The sequence below is a fragment of the Carex rostrata genome, chromosome 14 (assembly GCF_964058835.1).
Source record: "Carex rostrata chromosome 14, lpCarRost1.2, whole genome shotgun sequence".
In the NCBI taxonomy this organism is placed as follows: Eukaryota; Viridiplantae; Streptophyta; class Magnoliopsida; order Poales; family Cyperaceae; genus Carex; species Carex rostrata.
This window is the reverse complement of record NC_135931.1, coordinates 8,430,899-8,446,053: the sequence shown is the minus strand read 5'-3', so window position 1 is coordinate 8,446,053 and position 15,155 is coordinate 8,430,899. Positions and strand designations below refer to the sequence as shown.

Genomic DNA, 15,155 nt, shown 5'->3' with positions numbered 1-15,155 from the left:
CATTTAATATTTACTTTAAATGAATTTTAGAAAAATTGTTCATAATTTTTAATGCATCTCTTTGTTTATTAAAAAATAATAAATTTAGAATTATTAATGTATGGTTCGGCCTTTGTCTCGAGGTCACGCCTCGGCCTTGCATCCAGGGGTGGATCTACTGTAGCACAGGGGGGGTCAGCTGCCCCCCACTGGATTTTCAAAAATAGTGCTAAAAATCTGCTTTTCGGACCTTTGCCCCTCCCTGGAATTCAAATTGCCCCCTTGTAGCCCATTTTGGAATTCTAATAGACAGAACGGAGCCCATATAAACTCTGAGCGAAACAAATTAGCGGAGCCCAAATAGGCGCTGATCCCAAATAGCGAAAATTAGTTGAACCAAAATGTTTTTATTTTTATTTATTTTTAATTCAAAGGCAGAGGCTGCCAAGTTGAACCAAAATGTTGATTTCAAATTTCCTATAAATGTTGAATTGTTGATTTTTTCCAAGTAATTTAGGATTTTTATTATATTGTTGGTTTTTTTTGTTATGTTGAATTATACCCGATAAGCTATTGGGTTTGAACTCGATAAGCTATTTGCATCCGATTATTGTCCCGCCCTGACAAAAATCCTGCGTCCGCCCCTGCTTGCATCCATACAGCTGATCTCTCAAGTCTCAACCCTTCAGTTGTTAACTATAGTTAGAATGTAATCGTAGTTACGTCACAGTTAGCTACTCGCAGACAAGAATAAAAAACTGAAATGCGACAAAACAGATAAATTACGGGCGAAGAAGAAACCAAAAGCTGTTTCCTGATATGGAGGGCATGGTGGTTTCATAGGCGATCGATCTAAAACCTGAATTCGCATCCTCTGAGACATCTTAAAATTTGAGTGTTTTTTCCTGAAAAACCTCAACCGTCATATACGTTCTGCACAAATCTTGAAGTATAAATAATACTGGCCCGGCTCAGCGCTTCCTCAGAATAGACATCTTACAGTGATTTTGTTCGTCTAAAAAAAAATAGTAAATATTTTTTAAAAATTATAAAATTTGACCTACAAGCATATTTTAATATGGATATCATGTTGAGCAGTTCGGATAGACAGTTTAAATTTTGAAAACGAAGATATAAAATATGAGGTATGATGAGATATTGAAAGTTTGGAATCCTCCTCTACTTAAAACATACTTGCAGATGAAATTTTATAATTTTTTTTTATTATTTTTTAAGATAGGTACAAAATTAGTGTTTTTGAATTGTCCAAAAACAGTGATTTTATATATATCTTAAAAAATAATAAACAAATTATAAAAATTATAAAATTTCATCACCTGCATATTTTAGTATGGATATGTTGGGCAGTCCGAATCGATAGTTTGAATTTTGAAAACAAAAATATAAAATATGAGACTTTATGAGGCATGAAAGACATGAGATATCCTCCTCATTTTAATATGAATATCATAATATCAAAACCCTGTTAAAATGAATATCAGTATTTTGAATTTTGCGGTACAAATCATCTTTTTAAGTACAAAATCACTATTTTTCACCGGACATTTGTGGTATATTACTAATAAAATATGAAACTCAATTGTAAATTAGTAGTTGAGACCAGAAAAATAATTCTTTAGATTTTTCTAGTTTCTCAACTGTATTGTCTGATTCTAAATTTAAAAAGTGCAGAGACTCTTTATTTATTTTTATTGTAAATAAAATAAAAGTTGTATATGTATTACAATTTATAGAGTGCGGACCCTCTCCATTTAAAATGCTGAAAACCAAAACAAAACAAAACAAATCTGTATGTATGTGTGTGTATATATATTAAAATTTATAGATTTCATTTGTTTGAAATGAAATCAAAATAAAAAAGAAAATTCTAAAATATTGGACGTTATGGATTATATTGTTCAGATTTCTTTTTATTGTTTCAATTAGTAATATCGAAAAAGTTAATCTAAATATTATAGTGCATAACATTTTATAAACGTTATAAACCATTTTTCTACATTTCGATATTACATGAAATCAATACCTTTTTTTTCTATTAATAAAAAAGTTGGTTTTTATATTAGCCCAAAGGCCAAATCGGACAAGAATAGATTCGGTGCTCGGAATGGACCAATGGAGCATCGGACCCCACCTATCCTCTGCTTCCGATATAAGCATCCAAAATCGTACACCGGAATGGACCAATGGACCATCCGACCCCACCTATGCCTCTGCTACCGCTACAAAAATACAAAATCGAACACAGTCACAGTACCCTCGTTTCCAGTTCCACCGACTCTCACACAGCACCGCACCTCTCCAAGCCATGAGAGCCTCATTTTGCTCTCTCCTTGTGCTTCTTATCCTCTTTCTCATTGGCAGGTCGAATGGCAGCGAGCTGAGCCGAGATAGTTTCCCCAAGGGGTTCACCTTTGGCACGGCGGCCTCGGCGTATCAAGTCGAAGGCATGGCCAACAAGGACGGACGTGGGCCCAGCATTTGGGATGCCTTCATCAAAATACCAGGTTCAAATATACATAAAATTTATTTATGCAAAAGCTCTCAGTGCTAACTTACTGAGTATACTCGGGTAACGAGAAAGTTTACTTTGTTGTCCTTACTGGAGAATTATCTTGAAAGTGGTAGAAATTTGCAGCATTCCGGCTCATCACTTTCAATCTTATTCTGTATTCTGTCCACGCAAATGCTCCTCAATTTGTAGTGTCGTATACTCGTATGTGATAGTTTGACGATTTAAATATTGGTTAATTTTTCCTCAATTGATGGTATGTATCTTGGGTTAGATATGAAGTTCAAAAGAACATTTCTGATAAGCCATGTTAGTCCCGTTTTGGAGTGGCGCATTTTATGGTGATGACTTGTGTCCATTTTGATAAAGTTTGCCTATTTTGGTTCCTCAATAAATGCATATAGAAGTTAGTCACATGTTTGTTGGAGCACACATTTCCATTAAAACAAAAAAATAGGGTATAAATTTAGCATTGGGCGGAATAAAATCAGATCATTTATAGTGAAATGACATAAGCAAGAAGAGAAGACAAACTAACATGGGTCCATTCTGCCATTCATTCACTTCAAGCTGTACTTTTGTAATGTTATCTGCCCCTCTTAAAATATAAAGTATTACTAGCAGTAATCAGACAGCAGTAGGTCCCAGAAATAATGCTTGACCCTTGGGAATAAAAAATTCCATAAAAAAAAAAGGATCCTTAAGTATAAGAACGATAAATGTTTTAACTAATGAGTATTCAAGGACCATTTTTTCACTAGTTGAGTAAGTTTATTTATGTTAAATTTATATCTTTCTTTACTTTACTTAAAGTAAAACTTGTTTGATTGAGCAGGGGAGATTGCGAACAATGCAACTGCTGATGTTACTGTTGATGAGTACCATCGCTACAGGGTAAGAAGTTAACCTCTTTTTTATTGGATTTAGTTTGTATGCCATTGCGATGCAGTATACAGTGAAAACAAAGACATAAACAAAACATACATCACACATGTCAATCCTGCGAAGGTATGATGAAACTGTGTTTCCTGAATTGTTCGGCCGTGCCTTAACCAGAGCAGTTTAAGTCTCTGGGCCGCTGGTCTCTGAACTTACTCACTTAATGGGAGGATTACTAAGGTGTTTAATAGATTGCAAGTTTAGCCTGAAGCTCGTGGCTCGCTCTTTGATTTGAATCTAATTGGGATCTACTCGTTCAGTTAGACTTTTGATTAGCTCGGGCTTGAGCTAAAGTTTGAAATTGTGTGGATTGACTCGCCTGAGCTCGATTTGAAAGAACTTGATATATAATTATGTTTATGTTATTTAATTTAGAGTATGTGGTTATTAATATAACATAAATAAAATTCTAGCTCCTCTTCCACTAGTGTGATTGCTATTAGTGATTGATTTAGTGTTATTAGAGATATTAGTTTGATTCCTTTTTCTGGTATGTTACTATGTTTTGTAGATGATCGATACTAGTTGGTTGATGTTCCGCTAGTTCGATATACTTGGATATTCGGTGCTATGCACTATATTGTTTCGTAATGAAACAGGTTGAAATCCATTTTTGCCAAAAAAAAAAAAATATAACATATAATACAAAGTTAAAATCAACAAAATTAATTATCATTTATTAAGAAAATAATGACTATTAATTATTTTATATTATAGTTTTAAGATAATAAGAATGAGTATGAACGAGCAAGTTCATGGTAGAAAAAAAGATCAACTTACAAAAACAATTTATAAACATATATACATAATCGAATGATTCGGTTGTTCTCATACGGATTTCCTTCCACCCAAACCAAAAATTCCACACTGATACTGGTCAGCGCGTCAAAGTGCACTGTGCTGTATATAGTTTTGCAATCCACACAGCTAACGGTGGATTGATGCTTCATGGGATAAAAACTTAAAAGGTGATACAGGATATATAATTGACAAAGGGGCCTTAAAGGTGCCTTCTTTAGCTATTTGCCTGTTACAGACATGATCCATGATGCTTCTCCAAGCAGTCAACAACTGGACGGAACAAGGCCTCCAGCTATGCATCGTCTACACTGACTATCAGATCCTGGTGACAACGATTAACTGCATAAACCTCCTTATTAACTCTGACTGGAGGACTTAAAAGGAACTATGGATTGTGCGGGAATTATTGAGACAAACATGCAGGTCACAATGTTAAACCGTGCTAGGCTACAAAATATAGAATATAATGGTTGTACTTTTCCTATTTGATTAATACAGCTGGATTTACTTCTCTGCCCATGGGCCTGAAATCCCCAAAAAAAGTTATACGGTGCATTTCTAAATAGTAATAGTTTTGTGCTTTCTCTCTTTTCATTTCTTATAAATAAGAAGAGTAACACATGCAAGTAGACAAGTGCTCTTGGCTTATATTTGAGCAAACAGAGATTTTTTTTTATGTTATGTAGGAGGATATTGACATCATGAAGAATATGAACTTTGATGCATACCGCTTCTCGATCTCCTGGTCCCGCATATTTCCTGGTAATTTTTTTTTTCCTGCAAACTCTACAAAATAACAAAATTCGTAGGAGCAATTAAAATTGGTGTTAAGATCAAGTGACCTTTCACTCCTTATGATAGAAGTATGAAGCCCTAGGTCTGCTTTTGGCTCATGTGGAGTTGATATGCTACTTTTATAGTCATGCTCTGATGGGACCTAGGATCCCTCAAACTAGTATTTGTTTTGTATAAATTAAAGCATGAATTGAACTTCAAGGGGTTCAATTAAGTCCATCAGACAATAGAAGTGAAGTTGTGCATAAAGACAAAGTAATTATCTTTTGTAACAGAGGGAACTGGAAAGGTGAACTGGAAAGGTGTGGCGTATTACAACAGGCTCATTGACTACATGCTAGAGAGAGGTTTGCTCAACAAATATCATTGCTTGTTTTTTTGAATAAATAATTACATCCAATAGTTTATCTAGTAAAGTACAACTGGTTCCTCACAGTACCAGTACACTGCAACAAATACTTGGTGGTTGTATATGAAATGCAGGAGAATGCCCAGAATAGTATACATAGGATGCCAGAGCCTCCTATATGTTAATAGAAAAAAAAAATTGAATGCCTAGAATAACCCTAGTAAGCAACCATACACCATGCATATGCTCTATTGCCCATTTTGATATTTTTAATGTTCTTTAGGTATCACACCTTATGCCAATTTTTACCACTATGATCTCCCAGAGGCCCTTGAGAAGCAATACAATGGTTTGTTAAGCAAGAGAGTAGTGTAAGTAACAAACATCCTTAACTCACCATAATCCTTTTAAGGATGCCGGATTCCAGAGAATTTGGATTCAATATTTGCAAATAGTGATGATTTGCTTCTTTATTTAGCAGCACATGAATCTTATGAGCTCAAAGTTACAAACCACCCTAGATTAAAACTCCCTAATTTGGATTCCTTACTTGAACTTTGAACTCTTTGTTACTTCCATATCATCTGAGCTCGTTCTTAATCCAAGTAACCTTTACAGAAGAAGGGGAAAAAACCTAAAAAATCTAAGAGAAAGAATTCAACACAGCATACCCATAAAATTGAGGAGTGCATTTTTCTCATACCAATATTTAAAATACCTATGTTTATTTTAATGATTTTTTGTTACTTCGTACTTCTGAAGTTCAATGCTAGTGTATGCATTTTCCTTGCCAACCATCTCAAAAAATCCTTCCTTCTTTAAATTAGATTATAATATTGTAAACAAGTAAATAACCTGTAACTCAAGCAAAGGCTTAAATAGTGGATGCAGATTTATAGAGGTTTGCATTTGCCATAGTAGGTAGTGGATAGCAGGCATTTAGCATGTGCTATCGGTTCATAGCGGAAATGATTTTTTAACTCTTTTTTTGTACTTTATACGCAATCACATTCCATAAAAAAAAATCTGAAAATATGAAGTCATATTTGCAATACCAAGTTAAATAAGTTTTCTATATCAAAATAAAAAATTTAGAAGTAAATCAACATTGTCTAATAGTAATTACGGTAAATCAAGCATAGCATCATATAATAACTAATTAAAATAATAAAATATAAGTATTTAAACCATGCATGTTTTAAAAATAGTCATTGTCACAATTAAAATACTAAATGAAAAATAAAACAGGAGTTCATTAATAAAAATTAAAACTGGGGGAGTTATTAGACAATTCTGCTATTTCTGATAAAATACCTGCTATTTGTGATAAAATACTGGCCATTTGTCTGCTATGGCACTAATGGCCACTATTGGTAAAAACGATAAATTATACAATTTGAGTTAGCAACAGCACGTTTATGAAATAGTGCCCGCTAAAGCAGCCGCTATGGCTGCTATTTAAATCAATAAACTCAAGCGATGAGGTGTTTGGATGACTTCCAAGAGGTTATGGCTTCAAGCCTTCTCCATTTAATAATAATAAAAAAAGTTAGATTAGGAAAATAACGTTTTTAATACTCAATACACGTATAGGAAGGACTTTGCAGACTATGCGGAGTTCTGTTTCAAAACATTTGGAGACAGAGTAAAGAACTGGATGACTTTCAATGAGCCAAGGGTTGTAGCTGCTCTGGGATATGATGACGGCCAATTCGCACCAGGAAGGTGCACCAATTGTTCTGCTGGGAACTCTGCCACCGAGCCTTATATAGTTGCACATAATCTCATTCTCTCTCATGCTGCTGCTGTCGAGAGATACCGAAATAAGTACCAGGTACCAACGGGATCTGTTTGTATGTGCTGCATTTTCACTTTTGAGTGTTCTGCTTGATTTTATATTTTTATAGCTGATTAATACCAATAACATGGTTAAAGCAAGTTGATGTTGCTGGGATATAAAGACCACATGGATGCTCTCAGATGCTTAAACTATAAATTGGGTTGATGGGCTAATATTACGGGTAGGGTTCACAATAGTTGCATATACCAGGCTTGCCGATACTTGTCACAACTGATTGGTAAGGTACAGAAATCCAGAAAGTAATCATTGACTGAGGAGCCATTCCTATTTCTGGCATGGCAGTTCGAATATCAGTTAACAAATCTATAAATGCCAAGTAAAGAAGGGGATAGATGAGAATATCTAAACAAGACTAATTTATTGTTTCGACTTTGGGGATTGCAGTGCTGAAATATGATAGATCTTTCTTTGATGAATCCTTATGTCATGTATTTGTTACAGGCAATACAGAAGGGTAGAATTGGAATTCTCTTGGATTTTGTTTGGTATGAGCCTCTAACTGATTCAAAAGGTGACAACGATGCTGCTCAGAGAGCAAGAGATTTCCATGTGGGGTGGTATTGATCATGAACCCATCTTACTTTTATGATTTATTTATTTTTATTTATTTTTGAATGAGTTGTATAGGCTGCAGATTTGTCGTAACCAATAGAGGGTAGTTAGCACATTGCTTTTGGATAAATAATCAGAGAAATGAAAATCATTGAACTGCCAAAAGGTAGATAATCCAGTCTACTGCACACAGTCCAATCTTTTGAGAAGATGCTGAACTTCTGGAACTCTGAAAAAGTACCCTTTGAAACAAATAGGTTCAACTTCTTACTTTTGAAGAAAAATAAAAGTTCTTTTATTGTTGCAATTCAGATTTAATGGGCAATGTTTTCTAAAAGAGGATGACTAATTAAATTATTTTTCACACTGATCATTGTTAAGTACTGGCTCCTGTAACAATCTAAGAACTTAACTACACCCTTATTGTGTAGGTTCCTTCACCCGATTATCTATGGCGAGTATCCAAAATCAATGCAAGCAATTGTCAATGATAGGCTTCCGAAGTTTTCATCTAATGAAATTAAAATGGTTAAGGGATCAATAGACTATGTAGGGATAAATCAATACACCTCTTATTACATCTATGACCCACATCAGCCCCAAAACAAAATGCCTACTAGCTATCAACTCGATTGGAATGCTGGATTTGCTTGTAAGATGTTTTATTTTTATTACGGCTTCATTCCTTACTTTACTTTCTTTTTTCTTTGTTCGCTGAAACTTTTACCATATCTTCAACCAGGACAATACATTCAACTTCATCACCAGCAGAACATATTTAGATATCAACTTTATCAGAATTTTTTGATCGAGTCCTCATAATCTTACAAAAGGGGAAGAAGCGCCTCTTAATTTGTTTATTCTAACTAGAATGAACTTTATGAATGTGCCTCACTCTGATTGTAGTTAGATTTGAGGTCCCTTGTTACAGAAGAGTACAATTCTTAATATCTCATTACTTAGCTAAGCTTATATTTCCATGAAATTAAGCTTGGAAGCTTATACTACTTTGTCGGCATGATTAAAAAAATGTTGGGTTCAGCTGGTAATGCAGAAAATGTTGGTGGTATCTATAAATAAAGTAAATTTTAGGTCTGCTTTTAAAGAGGCATCTTCTATATTTCTAAATCCATATGAAGTGCTTCTGTGAATTCTAACGGTTCTATTGAAAACTACTAATCTGAACAATTTGCATTTTGTTTAATCTGTAGATGAGCGCAATGGAGTGCCTATTGGACCGAGGGTAAAGATCTCATCAGTATTCTTTGTGTTTGCCCCTTGATTCCAACTCTATTTGTTAGTTGGACCAAGGATAAATTTTGATTTATTTTTCCATAGAATTTAGCCATTTGTGATGCAGGTATGAAACAGTACATTTGTTCGGCGGTACTATACGAATACTAATTTGCTAGCTGGTTTTAACCAAAAACTTCTCCCTTTATTTGAAATGTTTTGCCTTTCTTTTGGGTTGAACAGACTATAAATTAGCAGTCAATTCAAAAAGGGTGAGAGGAGAAAGAGAATAAATTCAGCATCTTTGCCAATTTAAGAGAGAGAGAATGAGAGAATCAATCCAACAGAATTTTCTGTAGCACGAAAACTGAAGTGGATTGGCAGTTAATTGAGGCTTAGTCACATTTTATGTCAAATTAGCTTGAGAAAGTGAGGCTAAGTGCACAGAGAATGGGAATTATGTAAACTGGAGTAATTGTCATAGCCGGAAGAAACTGGGTTGAACCAGAACTATACTTGAACTATTTTACTGACAGATTCCAAATGCTTTCTCTTGTACCTTCTTTGTGGTTGTACATGCTTTCTTGTTCAAAAGGTTGAGAGTCCAAATTTAATGATAAGTTTATTTTATTTTTCAGGCACACTCGGTGTGGTTGTACATTGTACCATGGGGGATGTACAAAGCCGTTACTTATGTCAAGGAGAAGTATGGCAATCCTACTGTAATATTGTCTGAGAATGGTACCAATTAATATAAAAAATCTTATATCATGGATCTTAAATATACAAATGAACTTTGATCCTTTAATATCCTCTGATTGTATTTCACCACTTGGCAGGCATGGATTATCCAGGCAATGTAACCCTCAATGAAGGCGTGCACGACACAAAGAGGGTGAATTATTATAGCAGCTACATAAGTGAGTTGAAGAGGGCTATAGACGATGGTGCAAACGTGATTGGCTACTTTGCATGGTCACTCCTTGATAACTTTGAGTGGAAGTCGGGGTACACATCCCGCTTTGGTGTGGTCTATGTGGATTTCAAGACCCTCAAGCGGTATCCCAAAATGTCGGCTTACTGGTTCAAGAAGATGCTGGCGCCAAAGAACTAATCTCATGAAACAAATTTATTGTGGTTTTGTTTCGCAAGAATAAGAAATTTAGTGTGGTTTTTAGTGCTTCAGTCTTACTTTGCAAGAATAAAAGGAAAGTGTTAATAAGAAAATATTGGAATTGCTGAATAAGCGATCATTTAGGCTTGTTCCTCTTTTTCTTTGATTTAATTTTCAATAATAATCCACGAAATTTTCTGCTAGTTTTGATTTAATTAATTTGCAGTTATTGGGGCTCTTGACTTCTTGTGAAGCAGGTGGTCAAGAAGTACATCGACACGCTCTTCTTCCGTAAAAGCAGAAATATATTTTTCTTCATTCTAACCGTTTAAAACTTCAAATACATTTTATTTTCTTCATTCCAACCGTTTAAAACTTCAAATACATTTTATTTCTTCAAGCCAAAAGAGAATTGTAGAGTGAGAAAGTCGGCATATTTTTTTAGTATGGAGTTGTTGCTCGAGAATTACTCGACAAGAAACGCATAGAATTATCCTACGATGTGAATTTTATAGTATATTTATTACATCTATATTTAATTTTTATTTACAAGAGAGATCTTAGCAAGTTTTTTTTTTTTTTTTTTTAATCTTTTCTTCCACTTAATTCCGGAAATTTTATTGAAGCATCATTGTCAAATAAATTTTTATAAAGGTGATTATCCCTACATAAATAAGTTTAGCAAGATATGAGGATGGTATCTCCTTTGGAATACTAAGAATAGTGACATTCATAGATGACGCCGGTGGTAGCTTTGTAACGGGTCACCAACCAAGAAAATAAAATTATAATACTAAATTTGTCTTCTTGTTAAGTAAGAACTTAATACTTTAAAATACTTATAATCTCAATAAAAACATATGGATTCATCTACTTTCTCAAAAAGGGGAAAAAAGAAAAAGAAAATATAATATCTCCAAGTCTAATCCCCAGGTCCTCACGCACTTTCAATTCTTATATGGTCCTTCAACACTAATCTCTAAAAGTATCTCCCAAACCAATTGTCCCACTTGAAAAGTATCTTTAAACTTTTTTTCATAATTCTGTGAACTTTAATACTCAATTATGTAAACCTATTCAACGAATTCTGCAAAAATTAGCGACTTTTTATTATAGTGTGGTCTCCAATAAACTTCTAGTTTAACTGCTTTGATCAAGATCACTTGGACCACTTGTAGAACTTTGACCATGACCACTAGGACTGCTTGTAGAAGTTCTCTAACAACTTTTCAAAATTAAAAACTAAATTTACAGAGCTATGTGATAAGATATACAGAATTCAAAAAATTGAAAGAAACATCTGGATACAATTCTTTTTTGAAAGCTAAAATAAAATTTGAAATTATTTTACCAGTTTACAATATTCAACGAAACTGTCTACAGAGTTATGTAATAAGGTTTACATAACTCATAATAATTGAAAGTACTCATAATAATTGAAAGTAGCATTTAGATGCAGATTGGAAAAAAAAATGAATTTTTTTGACGGTATTTGTTTACAAAATTTTAAAGTGGTCTATGTTAGTTACTAGTTTTAAAAAGTTGTTAAAGATCTTCCAGATGCGATCCGAGTGGTCCTGGTCAAAGTTCTACAAGTGGTCTCTATCAAAACAACTAAAACTGTTAAACTGAGATATTAGAGACCATACGGTAATAAAAAATTATTATGTTTGCAGATATAATTTAGTATTGAAGTTTACATAATTTCATAAAAAAAATCAAAGACACTTTTCCGTTGAATCCGAAAATAATCCAAAGAATAATATTCGGAGACTGTTAACAGCTTCCAAAAAAATACAATAACCATATATAGAGCGGCCATAGAGGCATATGCGAAATTTTGACAGAAGTTCTTATTCTAAGAAAGAGAAATAAGAAAAAAAAGACAGATATCGCGATGGGAGAATATCTGTCCAAAATGCTTTATAATATTTTTTTAATCTTACTCGATTTGTTTTTCTTCCTTCAGTGTACGTTAATTTACAACATCAAATCTTATATAAGATATTTATAAAATAAAAATATGTTGTGCTCGGCTGCCTCGGCATCTGTGCAATCATATTTTTTCAATCGATGGACAATTATTTTTATTTTATTGATTTAATTAGTAAGATTTTATTCTATATTTTTTTTTTGAAATCAAAATAAAAAGCAACCGATACAAAATACTTAAACATAAATACTAAAAGACCTACGTAGTATGCATGCTAATTAACAATTATGCACTCGATTAATATAAACACTAGGACATTTTTTTTAATGAATTCTATCAAATAAATATATAGCTAAGATGACAAAAACGGAGGTACTTTCTCTTCCCCAAATTATTCTTCCAAATGTTCTCTTTGCTGCAACTAACCCTCCTATTAAATTTAATTAACATCATTAACTCTACTTAGTAATGACAAAGATAGCTCTGAAATCAGTTCTCTTATTAAGCATGTAAATGTTCTGATCCGCTAACGGCAGTGATTAAAGATGAAATTTTAGATTATATATCAGCTCTCTGATCAAATAGTCTACTTTTTTTATGCATCTTTTTGATGATTTTTATGTGTATAAGTCTAAACTCATTTTGACACGTACTCACTAAATTTGTTTGATTGTTAGATACTTGATTTTTAGATTGATTATAATTTCTTTTCATTTTTTAAACGTCATTTACGATTTTTTTAGATTAATTGATGATTGATTGGTCATATCTTTGTTTCTTTTAATTTTTTTATATCATTAAATTTAAAGAATGTTACTTGTCATTTAATGATCTAATTTAAATAAATATGATTTATATACAAAACATGTGTCAATCTAAACCAGTGTTGTAAAAAACGCCTATGACGGCCCATTAATCGGTGATGGTGGCCAAACCGTCAGCATATTCTTAACAGAGGCATGTTTGCATTGGAAAACGTTTAATCGGCCGTTTTACCGATTAATTGGCTGATTATTCCCGTTTATTCCAATTTTTTTTCAGTAATTTATTTTTTCACGTTGACTTTTTTTTATGTAATAGCGTGTGATAATAAGTTTTATAAATTATGTATTGCAGTTTTGTTTGTGCTTGGACATACATTCAATATTTTTTATATATGTTTTTTCTTCTTACTTTCTTTAAAATTGATTAATTCTTCTTCTATTTATTTATCATATATTTTTCTTACTAATTACTGATGTAATTTTTTTAATTAGTACGACATATTCATTTATGAAACTAAGTTGTTATTATAAACTAAATTTAGTGATTTTATGTTGGAATGTTTCATTTCTTTCACATAATATATTATTAGTATTTGAAAAAAAGTTTAACTCTTGAATTTATTTTTTTCATTAAATAAATATGTTACTGACACATGTAAAGTACTTATGCGTTAAAAAAATAAGTGTAGTGTTACGTTATAGTAATGAAATTAAGTTAAATTAAGTTTATTTGATAAGTTTAATGAGTTAAATGAATTATTTTTAATAAATTATAATATATATACATAAATTTAATAAAAACGTTAAATTGTCCGCATAATTCTGATTAATCGGCCGTATACCGATTAATCGCTTGGCGGTACCCGGTCCGTCTGACGACCGCATACCGTTATTTACAACACTGATCCAAACTAATATATATAATACATACACCGCATTATTATCATCACTGTTTATTTAAATAAGTTGAATCTTATCAACCTAAAACACGGTAGTAATTAATATTAGCAAGTTGTAACCTGTTTTGAAGTGTTCAAGAGAGGGGGGGGGGGAGTTGTGCACGACCTACAATTTTTTTTAACAAAAAAACTAGCGCCCATCTAAATTTATGTGTTGTGTCTAAACTTGATTTTTTTATAACTAAAAACATAAATTTGAAATTCAAAGGAGTATTTCCCGTCAGTTACTATTCTATTACTTATAAAAAAACATGATGCCCCATAAATGCATAAAAAGAAATATAGCGTATCGGAAGGTCTTGAGCAAAATAAGGTACAAACTATATTAATTTAACATTCTAATTTTATTATGTATTTTTTATTGTAGCAATTAAATACTTTCTTTCTCTTTGAGATATACAAAGGTGTATGGCTAGTATAACATCAGTGTCATTTAAGTCTATATAACACCAACTCCAAAATCTATCGAATCGACTTCAAACGGTGAATCCAATCCATTCAAACCGATCTACTTCATTAGTTGTGCATTTACATGTAAATTTATAAATTTTCGAATTTATTTAGTATCAAGTCAAGCGGTCAAATGAGTGAGTTTTTAAGTTAATTTTAATACATTCATTTTTCAACATTTTTACCGCTTGATTTGATACTAAAATAACTCCAAAATATAAAAATTTACATGTAAACACATCACTCATCAAGTAAATTGGTTTGAACAGTTTGGTTTAATTATTTGAAGTCTATTCAATCAATTTTGAAGTTAGTGTCATATGACACCAATGTCATACTAGCCGGACTCTATACAAAGTTTATAATATATCTATTACTATGATATCTTCGATTTGCACTAAGTCGACGCTATTTCTCATTAGGCTTTATTATACTAACTGACTTTTTATTTATAATTTGAATTTATAACCAATCTATTTTAATATCATTTAGGGATTACTAGATAATTATTCTTTTTATTGATCTATTTTTTTATGAAAATATGTCATTTTCTATGCTATTCTTTTAAGAAAATATATCATTTTCTATGCACAATAATACTAGTTTAATATTTATTGAGGTTATTCTATTATTATAGAAATAATTTTTAATTTTAAGTGGAAATGATAATTTTTTTTTCTAGTTTTATATTATAATACAGTAAAATATATATAATAATTATTGGCTTTTTAAAACTACAATACTTTGTAAAAATAATACGTTAATTGTGAGAAATTATTGTTAAAAAAAAAAAAAAAATTAAGAGCGAAATTTGAGAAATGTGAAAGCACTGCTCTAAAGTCTATAAATGGATCAAAAATATTTAGTCATTCCTAAATCCTAACCAAAACCTAAAT

At 32.2% G+C, this 15,155-nt stretch overlaps 1 protein-coding gene across 3 annotated transcripts; it reads left to right on the top strand.

Annotated features, from left to right (window-relative positions):
- The first annotated feature begins 2,141 nt into the window (after positions 1-2,141).
- Positions 2,142-10,259, top strand: LOC144564920 (beta-glucosidase 1-like). Of its 3 annotated transcripts, XM_078314501.1 has the most exons (11): positions 2,142-2,504; positions 3,345-3,403; positions 4,936-5,011; positions 5,320-5,391; positions 5,677-5,764; positions 6,987-7,227; positions 7,696-7,811; positions 8,238-8,458; positions 9,018-9,049; positions 9,678-9,780; positions 9,879-10,259. In XM_078314501.1, the coding sequence occupies exons 1-11, from the start codon at positions 2,306-2,308 to the stop codon at positions 10,151-10,153; spliced, it is 1,482 nt and encodes a 493-aa protein (XP_078170627.1). In that variant the 5' UTR covers positions 2,142-2,305; the 3' UTR covers positions 10,154-10,259. The 3 variants fall into 3 exon arrangements, with proteins under 3 accessions (XP_078170627.1, XP_078170629.1, XP_078170628.1); XM_078314503.1 differs by lacking the exons at positions 2,142-2,504; positions 3,345-3,403; positions 4,936-5,011; positions 5,677-5,764 and having other exon boundaries at positions 5,343-5,391; positions 9,879-10,255; XM_078314502.1 differs by lacking the exons at positions 2,142-2,504; positions 3,345-3,403; positions 4,936-5,011; positions 5,320-5,391; positions 5,677-5,764 and adding an exon at positions 6,769-6,899 and having other exon boundaries at positions 9,879-10,255.
- The last annotated feature ends 4,896 nt before the right edge of the window (positions 10,260-15,155 follow it).